Below are 12778 nucleotides of genomic sequence, written 5' to 3'. Positions count from 1 at the left end.
TGCACGTGATGTCCGACGAGCGTATAACGAGAGCCCTATACGACGCCAATTATACGATGAGTGTTCCGTTTCCAGCGTCTGGTTTATTCATCGAATCCGTTCGTGAGTCTGCCCGTAAAGCACGAACTGATAACAAAATCTCTGTAATGTATCATCGCTAGTATGTTGCATACTGACTGATCTCCCCATTGCAGGTCACCAATGGATCAATTTCCCGTCTTCTAACTTCACCTGCATTTACCCTGTCCTTCGCTGGCGTGAGCAAGTCGCATGGCCTTTCCATGCCGCTCAATTTCTCGTCGCCCCTCGCAGAGCTAAATGTTCTTGCTATCCTCTCTTTGTTGAATTTTGGCTCGGGTTACCGTGTACCCCTTCATGAAGCAACTGGGCGTGGCGCGTGGGATTCAATGCGTGCTCTGGTGCTATCGATGTATATTGCCGATGATGGACTGCTCACCGCACGGGGAATGCAATCTGTGGACGTCGGCAAGGTTGCGGAGCTGATGTGTGTCAACATTCATGTTGAGAAAGCGCATGAGTCAATTCCGGGCGTGACGGTGGGCGAGCTTGGGGGCGCAATGTATGAACTCACAACCTTGATTACGGGCGTCCTGAATGAGACGGGAGATGTTTTGGTCACAGCAGGGTATCCTGATCTTGGAACGTTTGTTGCACAGTGCCTGGAAGCCAGGGATGCACAAGTCATTCTTGAACGGGTAAGTTTTAAAAAAAAATATCACTATACAGTTCTTGCTGGATTTACTTTTTCTGATGAGCCGCATTGATAGCTTGTTCGTGCGATCCCAGCATTCAGAGACATGGCTCTCGTCAACGGACATCCCATTTACTGTTTCAAAAAAGCCCTGTTTTTGATCAACGGTATCCGCGTCCGTTTCGGTGCTGCATCTTCGTTCCCATTCCCGTTTCCAATCCCTTCCACTTCCCATCTGCCCATCTTTAGTGACAACGTTATTCCATCCTTGCTCATCCATCTGGGTGTCATTGATCTCTCAGCATCCCCGATACTGCAAGGAGTCTTCTTGGAGGCACACTCTGAGCAGAAAATAGCGTCTCTGTTGAAGACCAGCAACGTTTCCAGCCGGCACAAGTCTCGGGGGTTGCTTCGGGAAGGGCCTAAATTAACGGCCGAACAGTCATTCGTTTTACGTGCTGCTGCGATTGATGCTTGCGAAATGATTGTGTCGGCAGCTGAATCATCGTCTTTAGGGATTACCTTGAGCGACCTTGATGCGTGGCTCTGGCAGATTGCTAAGGATCGAGATGATTATCGACAGTTGGAAAGGTTCGCTGAGAAGGAGACGGTATTTTTTTGATGCAGAGCATGCTGGAATCTGATAGAATGCAACGCGGGCGATATATATATATATATAAAATATGTGTTGTTAAGCGAGCTTAAGGTATATTCTTGAATAAAAGGTGCCTGCCCTGGCCATTTGTTTCTTCCCTCAATGTCCTTGTCCCCAGATGCTGACACTTTCTCGACGCCTCCAGCATCGCCGTTCGATGCCTTCGTTCGTCCTTCGCTCTCAAGGAAGAGCAGCAGGCCTTCGTCCTTACGTCTAGACTCAACTCGTACCGAATGGCCTAACAATATCATTCTGGAGACATCAGGTGCTGCACAGGGGTATATATTGACCAGCAATGAAACAATGACGCCAACTTCAGCCGTTCCTTCCTCCTCCCGTATGGATGCTCAGCCAATCTCCAATAGCAATGGCATCCCTCACCAGCCAATGCATTCCCCTTGTTTCGTTCACTCTCACCTCGACAAAGGCGCTTCCCTCACCGAGTGGCTGCGAAATAAGCAAACCGCCCTTATCCCAGACGTTGGTGTCGCCCATTCTCTCCAGCGCAATGGAATCAACGGCAGTAATCGCAGCGACTACCAAATATCATCACCGCCTAGTTCTGGCTCTAGTTCTGTTATCAGCAGCAGCAATGACGATGACGACGAGTATGGTGCCAGTCTCACCAAACAGCTTGCTGAGACCGCCGTTGGTGTCCGCGAGATGAGCAAGCAGCTTGGTGTGTTCCATTATCTGCACTTCTGCTCAAATCTTTGTCTTACATCCATTTTATAGGCCGTGCTCGTGTTCGGTCAAGTATACAAAACGTTCTCATCATCACCAAAGCCAGGGACAATCGTCTTATCAAGCTCACCAGAGAGTTGGCCTTGTATCTCATGCTGAAACCTCGGAATGGCCAGCAACGCGGTCTCGTTGTGTGCGTGCGCTATTACGCTCCTACATAATACCCGTTCATCATGTCCTTCAGATACGTGGATAATCAACTGCGGCATTCTCGACGATTTGACGCAGAGAGTATCGAACGCGATCATCCCCAGCTCTTTGTCCCATTCCCTCGCCGCCGTACTTCCAGCAGCACATCGTTGTCATCTCTCGCCTCCGCACCTCTTCCAAAGGAAGAGCTTTATCTCAAAGAAGAAGGTCAGCTACGGTATTGGACCAGCCATATGTGCAGCCACAGTCCTCATCTCTTTGATTTTGTCGTCACGGTATGTTTTCGGCATCGTTCCTGATGCTGCTACCTCATATCTGTCGATAGCTTGGTGGTGATGGAACCGTGCTCTTTACCTCATGGCTCTTTCAACGAATCGTCCCTCCCGTCCTCCCATTTGCTCTCGGCTCACTAGGATTCCTTACCAATTTTGACTTTGCCGATCACCAGGCTGTCATGGACTCTGCGATCGATTCCGGTATACGCGTCAATTTACGAATGCGGTTCACTTGCACAGTGTACCGCGCTGTCACCAACGAAAGCAAATGTCGGAAAGCTGTGAAGAAGGGGGAAACAGGAGAGATTATGATGAGAAACATTGAGAAAGATGGCTGGGAAGCTCTTGAAGGCAGTTGGAGTGGTGGCATTGCATATACTGAAGGCTGCAAGAATGCAAAGGACAAGGAAATAATGTGTTTCACGACACGCCCGGTAGAAACTTTCGAAGTGCTCAACGATCTCGTAGTTGACCGAGGTCCCAGTCCTTTTGTCAGTCTTCTGGAGCTCTTTGGTATCGTTACGCCTTTCGTATTTGGATATCTCTACTCAATCCCGTGTCTTGATAGGTGACGAGCACCATATGACGACAGTTCAAGCGGATGGTCTTACTGTATCAACTCCAACAGGATCAACGGCGTATTCGGTATCTTCATATTTACTTACCTTTGGTTATATGACATGTTTACTATTAATATCATTCTATCCAGCTATCTGCGGGAGGTTCTCTCGTTCACCCCGAGATCCCCGCCATTCTCATTACGCCCATATGTCCCCATACTCTCTCCTTCAGACCCATGCTTCTCCCAGATAGCATGGAGTTACGAATATGTGTCCCATTCAATTCTCGAAGCACTGCGTGGGCCTCTTTCGATGGTCGAGGACGGGTCGAGCTGAAGCGTGAGTTTTTTTTTTTTTTCGCCGGATGACACGATGATGCTCATAGTGCCTTTAGAAGGGGATCATATTAAAGTGACTGCATCGAAATACCCCTTCCCAACTGTATGTGCCGACAAGCAGTCGACCGACTGGTTCCACGCCATCTCTCGCACACTCAAATGGAACGAACGTGAACGGCAAAAGTCATTTGTGATGGTGGAAGAGGGTCCATCGAAGCCAACCAAACGGAGCAAACATAGGAATGCTTCATCAGAGGTATCTGGCACCATCACACCAGAAGTCGTGCAAGAGGAGACTCCGGAAGATGAGGGTGAGAATGAGGAAACTGTGGAAGACGAGGAAGAGGATGAGGTGTCTGATGAAGAACGCGACGATGGCAAATTTGATATAGATGATTCCTCTCCCGAAGCCGCCATGTCCAAAGCATTGAACCTCCTGGGATTAGATGCAGAGACGATTGGGCAAGAAAAGGCACAGGAAATAATAGCGGAAGATCAACTGCACAAAGCTCTCGTGCGACCCGCCACTTCCGTATTGCAGAAGGAACATAAACGATGGAAATCACGTTCACGTTCACGCTCACGAGCACGTTCACATTCTCGACCGGGCTATCATTCTGGGGTAGAGACACCCGGTCGATATGCAGGTCCTGAGCCTCATCCTCCTATCATCTCTCCTCGCCGGGTAGAGTTTAGTGTTCATGGACCTTCATTCCACATGGATTCTACAGATTCCGGGATGTCAGACTCAGGACATCGTGGCGCAAGAGATGATATACATTCTTCAAGGAGGTTGAGTGGAAAGAGCAGGATACCCAAGGATAGAGATTTGGACACCGAGGCTATCCAGACACCTACTGTTGGCAATTTGCCTTATAATCATGGGCATTCCCGATCACAGTCTCGAGATGCTTCGGGGCATCGAGCATTTGCTGTTTGGGGTCAAGATGAGAGTGATAGCACCACAAGTGATAGTGACACATAGGCCATTTGTATAATTTTTGCACATCTTGCATTTTTTTGGTGGTGTGTACATTCTCAAAGTCTGTAACTGAGAGATATATAAATATAGCATGTTAGCTTCCTATTGACCCTCAGTCAAAAGTTTCCAAGCATTTGTGATTGTTTGATCATCACCTGACATGCTGCACCAAGGGGAATATCACTATCGGGACATGCTTCAGACATGCATGAATTGAACCTATGTGCCTATGGGGCCAAGGCTTTCTAGTACTGTATTTAAGATGATAGTTTACATCCTGTAACCATAGTCTTGAGCTAAGGTTTAATACAACTGACTAAACTCTTTGGCTCTCAGTGCCTCACCTACCTGGTAGTGAATTTCCCTTTTCCTCTTCAATCCTTTTCTCTCCCTTTTCTCTCACCTTTCTTCAGTTAGTGCCAGACCCTGGCAACTGTAGACCATTATATTTGCAGTTGTTTAATTATCACCTGCCATGTTTTTGATGCAGGCCTCCCTGTTCTTAATGGGGTCTCCACATTCTTAAGAGAATCATACATGGCGATAGATCTATGGTACACAAAATATACTTTTACCTATATACCTTCACCACATTACAGTCCGACAATGCCTGTCCGCATGTCTATACAGTCTACAATGCAGTATCCACCCTGAGGAACATATTGTCTAGTAATCATTTTGATAGCCTCTTGTGCAACGAGACCACCCAGCATGGCTGCAGTATTAGGCAGATCAGCTGTAGGAGATCGCGTACTGCAAAAAACAAGTGTAAGTGTAAGAGGAATAGGCATCGCGAGAAACATACATCTCTCCAATGGCCTTATCTATCTCTTCACCGAGCTCTGTGTCAGGCGGTAGCATGCCCACAATGTGCATCTTAATCTCCTCTGCCGATACATTGGCGCTTGCGCCTTCACTAGCGCCGCTGTTTTCTAGGGCCTCTCTGACTGCCCTGAGCGCCAAATGCACGCTTGTATCTTTGGGGCTGACAACCAACGCCTCACCAACTCGGTTCACATCTTTGTCAAATGCGCCCCACTGTTCCCCCACAAAGACTTGCACTCCATGAGCATTCCGGATGAACGTCTCGATAAGATCGTCTGGAATCTCACCCGGATTCGGAGGGATTAGTGATTTAAACATCTCCTTGTCGGAATTGAATTGGTCCTTGTACATCCTCTGCAGATGAATGTACGTTTCCGTCGAAGCCTTCATATCTGGCAACCCAGGAGACACAGGCAGTACGTGTGGCTCCCGCTCCGTGAATCGCCGGAGTGCCGTCAGAAGGGCATGCATAATGCCTGGGATGGCAGGCGGAGCAAGCTTGGTATCAAGATGTGGGAAGATGTCTTGGGTGAGAGAGGAAGGAAGAGATGTCGGTGTCCAGACGCGGTATGCCTGAGCATGTGCCTCGTCAAAATTCTCCTCATCCTGCTTGAACTTGAGTGAGAGAATGAGAGTTTTGAACGCATTTTTCTCTTCCTGGGTCTTTGGGTCGTGAGGGACGAGTGATCTGGCGTGTATGAGAATGGGAATATATGGAATATGAGCATGCTCCGTAGGGTCTAATTCAGAAAGTTTGAGAGACTTGGAATGTTCAAGTAAAGCTGGGAACGGATCACGTATTCGCAAAGAAGGAGGCGTCTCGGTGTGAGATTCAATGATGGGGTGCGGATGATGTTGAATGAAAAATTCGGCAAAAAAACCGGACGAAGAGACAGCCAGTAGAGCAGGTGCCGTAGGCGACGACCACAATGTGTCGGAGAGGGTCTGCAGTTGACTTGGAGGCAGATTATGAGTGATAATAAGGGTGAATTTACTAAGAAAATTGAGCGACGACACCACGCTGGCCACAGGTGTCGAAGTCACTGCCTCCCCCGTTACGCTATCATTCAGCTCGGCCAAAAGACGTACGGCTTCAGATGCACGGCGTTTCCCTATTGAAGAAGGCCCTTCAAGGAAGAAGTTATTACCAGCATCAGCAGCGCTGGTAATGGCATCATCGAGAATGGTAAAGTGGCCAATCCCTGGTAGGACTAGATTCTTAAGGATCGATGTTGATGTGGCTGACGAAGACAAGACCAAAATTCGCGATTCTTCGAGCAAAGTTTGACCAGAGGATGCCCACAGTCTGAGCTGACGGTCATACCGACGAGTTTTGCTGTCTGGTTGAGCGCTGCAAGTCCTCAGCATCTGTGCGAACCAGGATTTGTAAGACTACTCACCTGATGATCTCTGGCGATTCTGTTAATGACATCGTAGCAGTCAAGTATGCTGACAGATCCGTCTAACAAGGACCACAGAAAGGAAAAAAGAGAAGGACGGTGAGGTAAGAGGGAAAGCAATCGGCCAGCGTCACGGTGGTCGACTGAGAACCAAATAACTGAATACAACGCACTCACTCTCTGCCCATACCGCAATAATGGATCCTGGGCCACCTCTCGTCGTCGACAATGGTACCGGTGTAGGTGAATTCCATTCTTGGTTCTGAGGACGCGCTCATCCTCTGTCCAGTTCGTCAAGGTCGGGTATGCAGGCTCTAACTTTCCCGAGCATGGTACGCCCCGAGCTTGTTTTCCCTGCCTCTCATCGCCCTTACAATGCTTCAGTATTTCCTTCCATTGTTGGTCGCCCCATCCTCCGAGCTGAAGAACGAGTTGGCGACGCGACTATTAAAGATATCATGATCGGCGATGAAGCAGCAGAGAACCGAAACTACCTCCAGATAACACAACCAATGGAGCATGGAATCGTGCGGAACTGGGAGGATATGAAACATCTATGGGACTATACCTTTGATGAGAAGCTCAGAGTCGATCCGAGAGGGAGGAAGGTGCTTTTGACAGAGCCGCCGATGAATCCCAAGGTGAACAGGCAGAGGATGTGCCAAGTCATGTTCGAGGAATACGGTTTTGAGGGGGTGTATGTGGCCATACAAGCAGTGTTGACACTGTATGCCCAGGGTGCGTTGCTTCGCCGTCATTTCTGATTCTGCGCTCATCTTTTGAAAGGTTTGACAACTGGCGTCGTCGTCGACTCTGGCGACGGCGTGACTCATATTGTTCCGGTATACGACGGGTTTGCGATGCCCCATCTGACACGGCGACTCGATATTGCTGGGCGGGACGTGACCAAGTATCTGATCAAACTGCTGCTCAGGAGAGGATATGCGTTGAATCGAACGGCAGACTTTGAGACTGTGCGAGCGATCAAGGAGAAACTCTGCTATGTTAGGTGCGCTCTTCTGTTCCTCTATGAGGATCGCTGTTGGTGACTTTTCGTCAGCTACGACTTGGAGCTAGATACACGGCTTTCAGAGGAGACTACGGTGCTAGTCGAAAGCTATCAGGTTAGCGTCCTCAACGTCCATAGCTCTAAACTAATCAAGTAAACAGCTTCCTGACGGACGCACAATCAAAGTTGCAGAGGAGCGTTTCGAAGCTCCAGAATGCATGTTCCAACCCCACCTCATTGACGTAGAACAGCCTGGCGTCGCAGGTAACACTCTATATCATCTTCTACATTCGTTTCTTAACATCGTCGATGTAGAAATGCTTTTTCAAACTATCCAGGCCGCCGCTGTCGATGTTCGCTCAGAGCTTTACAAGCACATCGTTCTTTCCGGTGGATCGAGTATGTACCCGGGACTGCCTAGCCGACTGGAAAAGGAGATGAAGCAGCTCTATCTTGTCGAGGTTCTTAAGGAGGATCCTTCGCGGTTGAACGCGAGTATCTATTTCATGACGCTTGACAATGCTGACAGTCCTTTGCGCTACAGAAATTCAAAATCAAAATCGAGGACCCTCCTCGCCGGAAGCACATGGTATTCCTTGGAGGCGCTGTCCTAGCAGATATCATGAAAGGTCGAGAGGAGTTCTGGATAACGCGCGAAGAGTGGTTCGAGCAGGGGATTCGCTCGCTAGATAAGCTTGGAAGAGGAGATTAGGTTAAAGTAGACGAAGGACGGACGGGTTTCCTAAGAGTAGTTTACAATCTCATTGTATTGAAATTACTGCCGACTCATGTTTGTTAACAATGGCGCAGCTGCTACTATTACTACTATTACTACTACTACTCCTACCACCACAGCACGTTCGCTCTACAGGCAAGATTCTCGTTAATCATACAGAACCTAGTCACTCCATTCTGAGCTACGGAAATAAAAGGAAAATCCGCGATGCATACTGAAAACAAGGACATTGAAAAGGCGACAGAAAAAGATTCCCACAAACAAAAGGCATATCCAAATCCTTACCACCGAGGCAGTGCGACCTATATCCACTGAGCTCTATCCCAACCGGGATCTTGAAGGAAAGCACACAACACTTTGCTACCCGTTTGTAGCAGCGGATGCCCAGCCACTACGCTCAGGAACCTGAATGAAGAAATAATTGACATAGAGCGGTCAGAGGGCTGCCAAAAGCGCACCTCTCCAGTCCTTCTCTCCGTCCTTCGATAACCTCTTCGCTAAATCGATTGGTGAACACCTTTCCCGGGAGTGGTGGAATGTTCACGCGTGTGCTCTCCCGCTCAAGTATATCTCTGAATGCTTCGAAGTCACTGTATCTTCGTCGAACCAGACTATGGCGCAATTTGAAAGCCGGAATGTTAGTCTACAGGAATTTTAGCGGGATGGGACAAGAATGGCGAATCCGCTACATACCTTGCAGACTATCTCATAGTCAGTATACATCTTCCTCCCAAAGCCATGTGTCTGAGGATTACGGACCTCGATTTCGAGGAAGCTTTCGGGGACACTGTACATTTCCTCTATCTACAGGAGAGGTGAGTGTAGGACGGGGAATTGAAGGGAAAAGACTAACAGTCTGCTCACGGCCTGGGATGCGTGTATCTTCAAAGGCGCTGCTCCGGGCAAAGGGAGATACGGTCGTCATTGTTGAATGAAGTAAGAGTTTTGAGAGCCCAGTTCGGGCGATTGATGTGTAGTATTTTAGACTCCGCCTAAATTGGCTTACCCGGCACTACTATTGACGGTCGTTCTCTGTCGGCTTGCATACTCTTTCTTCCTAGCCGTCCATGGCGTTACCTCCCATGGATGAGGGCAAGCATCTCAGCGAGGCCCTTAACACCGTAAAAATTCAGTTTCAACAGATGAAGCGGAACTTGGTACATGCGCAGTTGCTCCTAGACTACTCACTGTACTTACCTTCTCCGTCCCTTTCGCAGGAGTTGGATCAGCTCATGGACGCGTTGAAGAGCGCCAGTTTGATGCTTGCTGAGCTCAGGACGTCGTCGCTCTCACCGAAGCAGTATTACGAACTCTGTGCGTAGCCTTGACGCGACCAGTATTCTTTTTATTCAATCTTCTCCCAAGATATGGCTGTATTCGATGCGCTACGACATCTCACCAACTATCTCTACGATGCTCACACGCAAGGACGTCACCACCTAGCCGACCTTTACGAGCTAGTCCAGTACGCTGGCAACATCATTCCCCGTCTTTATCTCATGATTACCGTCGGCGCCGTGTACATGTCCATTCCCGATGCTCCAGTAAAGGAAATTATGAAGGATATGATGGAAATGTCCCGAGGAGTCCTCCATCCTATTCGGGGATTATTTCTGAGGCACTACCTGAGCGGGCAGACCAGAGACTATCTGCCGGTTGGTACTGAAGAAGGGTCAGTCTTTCTCATTCTTCCTTGGTTTTTGATACTTATCTGGGTGCTATGCAATTAGCCCTGCCGGGAGTCTACAAGACACCATTTCATTTGTCCTCACTAACTTCATCGAAATGAACAAGTTATGGGTTCGCCTGCAGCACCAAGGGCATTCACGGGACCGTGAAAAGCGCGAGATGGAACGACGCGAATTACGGATTCTTGTTGGCACAAATCTCGTTCGGCTCAGTCAACTTGATGGCGTTGACCTCGAAATGTACGAACGCCTCATCCTTCCGGGTATCCTTGAACAAGTCGTAAACTGCAAGGATGTCATTGCTCAGGAGTATCTAATGGAGGTCGTCATCCAAGTGTTCACTGATGAATTTCACCTACACACCCTTGGTCCATTCCTCTCAGCCACCGCCCAGTTGCACCCCAAGGTCAACATCAAATCTATCGTAATTGCTCTCATCGACCGTTTGGCGGCTTACGCTGCGCGGGAAGCAGAAAGCGAAGATCCAGAAGAGACAAAGCGGCAAGAGGAAGCGGCCGCTCGGCGTTTGGCGGAAAAAGTGAAACTCCAGAAAGCCAAAACTCGAGAGAATGGTTCTGTATCAACTTCGTCTGTGGAAGAAAATGCATGGGGGGGTTCTACTTCACCGACAACGGCCAGCGTATTGGAAGCGGAAAAGATACCAGTAAAGGGTTCCAGTCCCCAGCGGAAAGGTAAAGACAAGGAAGGTTCTCCAGTGCGCAAGTTCAGGGGAGTTCCGGAGGACGTTCAGCTTTTTGAGGTCTTCTGGAAGCAGGTCGTAGAGCTCATCAAGGCGCGGCCGGATCTCTCTATCCAGGATATCACGGCGTTGTTCGTTTCTTTGACAAATCTTTCTCTCAGTTGCTACCCGGACAGACTAGAATATGTGGACCAGGTGCTTGGTTACGCCGCCGAGAAGATCAAGGAATATTCCGACAGTCCTGATTTGCATGCCCAGCAGACTACCTCTAATCTGGCCGCTCTTTTGGTCGCACCTATAAACTCTTACCAGTCCGTACTCACATTGCTGGCTATCCCGAACTATGCCCCCCTGTTAACGAAACAGCTTTTTTCTACGCGCCGATCAATAGCGCATTCCATTATATCGTCCGTGTTAAAGAACGAAACTGTTGTTGAAACACCGGAAGATGTGGATGGGGTGTTGGAACTGTGTCACGTTCTCGTCAAGGACCAGTCGGATGCTGGAGGGGGAGTTAGTGTCAACGGTTCACAGCCCAATATAAAGGATGTCAGGAGACAAGGGCCGTATTCCATAGAACGTGAGGAGATGGCTGAGGAACAGGGATGGGTCGCGCGAATGGTGCATTTGTTCCGAGCAGATTCTCTAAGTGTCCAGTTTGAAGTGAGCGGCGTTTTTTTTGGTGTCCTTCTCGCTGACATAGCCGGTCTAGTTACTGCAAATGGCTCGAAAGCATTTTGATGCAGGCGGGGAGCGGATGCGATTCACTTTCCCTGCTCTAATAACATCATCAATAAAACTATGCAGACGGTATAAGAACAGAGAACACCTGGTAAGCTCACTGTCCATCAAGGTCGTCGTTCGGCTAAGTAACTTTGGAATAGGAAGAAGACTGGGAAACACAAGTTTCCTCCATCCTTAAATTTGTTCGACAGCTAACTTCGATTCTCGCGACTCAAGTAGACGCGCCAAGCATTGCTTTGCGGTTATTTCTACTGTCGGCGCAGATTGCTGATGAATGCGGGTTTGAAGACTTGACGTATGACCTCTATGTGCAGGCGTTCAGTGTGTACGAAGACAATATATCGGACTCCAGAGCGCAGCTTCAGGCAATAACCCTCATTATTGGGACATTGTCGGGCGCCAAGGTGTTTGGGACAGATAACTATGATACGCTGATCACAAAAGCGGCCTTACACGGAGCCAAATTGTTGAAGAAGAGCCACCAGGCGACAGCTGTTGGATTGGCGAGTCATCTATGGTGGCAGGATCTCCCGACATCGTCAGAGGCGGCTGACGGCGAAGCAAAAGCGGAAGTTAATGAGAAAACGAAGGAGGACGGTGGAGAGAGTACTGTCAAAGCTGTAAGTGTGCCGCTTTTGTGCAATGTTTGTGCTTATCGCTTGTTTCAAGTATCCGCACCGCGATAGTAAGCGTGTGCTGGAATGTTTACAGAAAGCTCTCCGTATTGCGAACTCTGCCATTGAGGAGATCGTGACGGTCCAGTTATACTGCGACACACTTGATCATTATCTTTATTATCTCTACCACAATGCGCCAGCGGTGAGTTTCTTCGCCTCATTTTGTCAACGAACACTGAGACCTTGACTTGTATCGACAGGTCGCTCCGAAGTTTATCAATAGCTTGGTTGAGCTAATTTCCACGAGCATTGGAAACATCTCGTCGCCCGATGTACATCCTTCTCAGCGCGCACCTCCCGGTATTCTGGACGGAGTACAGACGCCTGAGATGATTACACGGCATTTCCGAAATACTCTTATACATATTCAGACCCGAAAAGATGTTGCACCGGAGGGGCCGTGGGGAGAAGTAGATGTAATTGGTGCTATGCTGAAGATGGGTCTGGGACGGTGATAGTGCTCGATTATTTTATATTGTACATGGCTTTTTTTGCCTCTCTTTAGTACCGCTTTGAACAGGATCTGGAACTGACGATTACCAATTATGTAAGCTCCATTACACTTTTTTTCGGATCGTCCTGC

General features: G+C 48.7%; 6 protein-coding genes across 6 annotated transcripts; 4 read left to right on the top strand and 2 right to left on the bottom strand.

Moving 5' to 3' along the window:
* Nucleotides 1–56: 56 nt before the first annotated feature.
* On the top strand, nt 57–1334 carry BT62DRAFT_894860 (uncharacterized protein; the record flags this gene model as incomplete). Its single annotated transcript, XM_043183192.1, has 3 exons — nt 57–143; nt 195–716; nt 789–1334. 3 exons carry the CDS (start codon nt 57–59, stop codon nt 1332–1334), a joined length of 1155 nt encoding a protein of 384 aa, XP_043039948.1.
* A 372-nt stretch (nt 1335–1706) lies between these two features.
* Nucleotides 1707–4419, top strand: BT62DRAFT_895179 (ATP-NAD kinase; the record flags this gene model as incomplete). Its single annotated transcript, XM_043183205.1, has 7 exons — nt 1707–2046; nt 2103–2244; nt 2296–2536; nt 2587–3049; nt 3105–3181; nt 3246–3435; nt 3491–4419. 7 exons carry the CDS (start codon nt 1707–1709, stop codon nt 4417–4419), a joined length of 2382 nt encoding a protein of 793 aa, XP_043039947.1.
* A 504-nt stretch (nt 4420–4923) lies between these two features.
* On the bottom strand, nt 4924–6793 carry BT62DRAFT_949311 (uncharacterized protein). Its single transcript, XM_043188101.1, has 3 exons — nt 6642–6793; nt 5222–6592; nt 4924–5169 (listed from the first exon to the last, which is right to left on the bottom strand). Exons 1-3 carry the CDS (start codon nt 6671–6673, stop codon nt 5010–5012), a joined length of 1563 nt encoding a protein of 520 aa, XP_043039946.1. The 5' UTR covers nt 6674–6793; the 3' UTR covers nt 4924–5009.
* Nucleotides 6704–8560, top strand: BT62DRAFT_931877 (Actin/actin-like protein). Its single transcript, XM_043186233.1, has 8 exons — nt 6704–6880; nt 6931–6973; nt 7026–7379; nt 7428–7650; nt 7702–7765; nt 7812–7914; nt 7966–8141; nt 8195–8560. Exons 1-8 carry the CDS (start codon nt 6839–6841, stop codon nt 8360–8362), a joined length of 1173 nt encoding a protein of 390 aa, XP_043039945.1. The 5' UTR covers nt 6704–6838; the 3' UTR covers nt 8363–8560.
* Nucleotides 8401–9346, bottom strand: BT62DRAFT_949308 (PX-domain-containing protein). Its single transcript, XM_043188100.1, has 4 exons — nt 9240–9346; nt 9080–9190; nt 8845–9029; nt 8401–8791 (listed from the first exon to the last, which is right to left on the bottom strand). The coding sequence occupies exons 1-4, from the start codon at nt 9309–9311 to the stop codon at nt 8689–8691; spliced, it is 471 nt and encodes a 156-aa protein (XP_043039944.1). The 5' UTR covers nt 9312–9346; the 3' UTR covers nt 8401–8688.
* A 34-nt stretch (nt 9347–9380) lies between these two features.
* On the top strand, nt 9381–12778 carry BT62DRAFT_118315 (vacuolar protein sorting-associated protein 35). Its single transcript, XM_043179748.1, has 8 exons — nt 9381–9543; nt 9604–9700; nt 9752–10058; nt 10117–11437; nt 11487–11606; nt 11659–12138; nt 12188–12337; nt 12396–12778. The coding sequence occupies exons 1-8, from the start codon at nt 9454–9456 to the stop codon at nt 12648–12650; spliced, it is 2820 nt and encodes a 939-aa protein (XP_043039943.1). The 5' UTR covers nt 9381–9453; the 3' UTR covers nt 12651–12778.

This window comes from Guyanagaster necrorhizus (assembly GCF_019112545.1).
Source record: "Guyanagaster necrorhizus MCA 3950 unplaced genomic scaffold BT62scaffold_12, whole genome shotgun sequence".
In the NCBI taxonomy this organism is placed as follows: Eukaryota; Fungi; Basidiomycota; class Agaricomycetes; order Agaricales; family Physalacriaceae; genus Guyanagaster; species Guyanagaster necrorhizus.
Note: the sequence above shows the minus strand (reverse complement) of the source record. Positions and strands in the feature narration are given on the sequence as shown.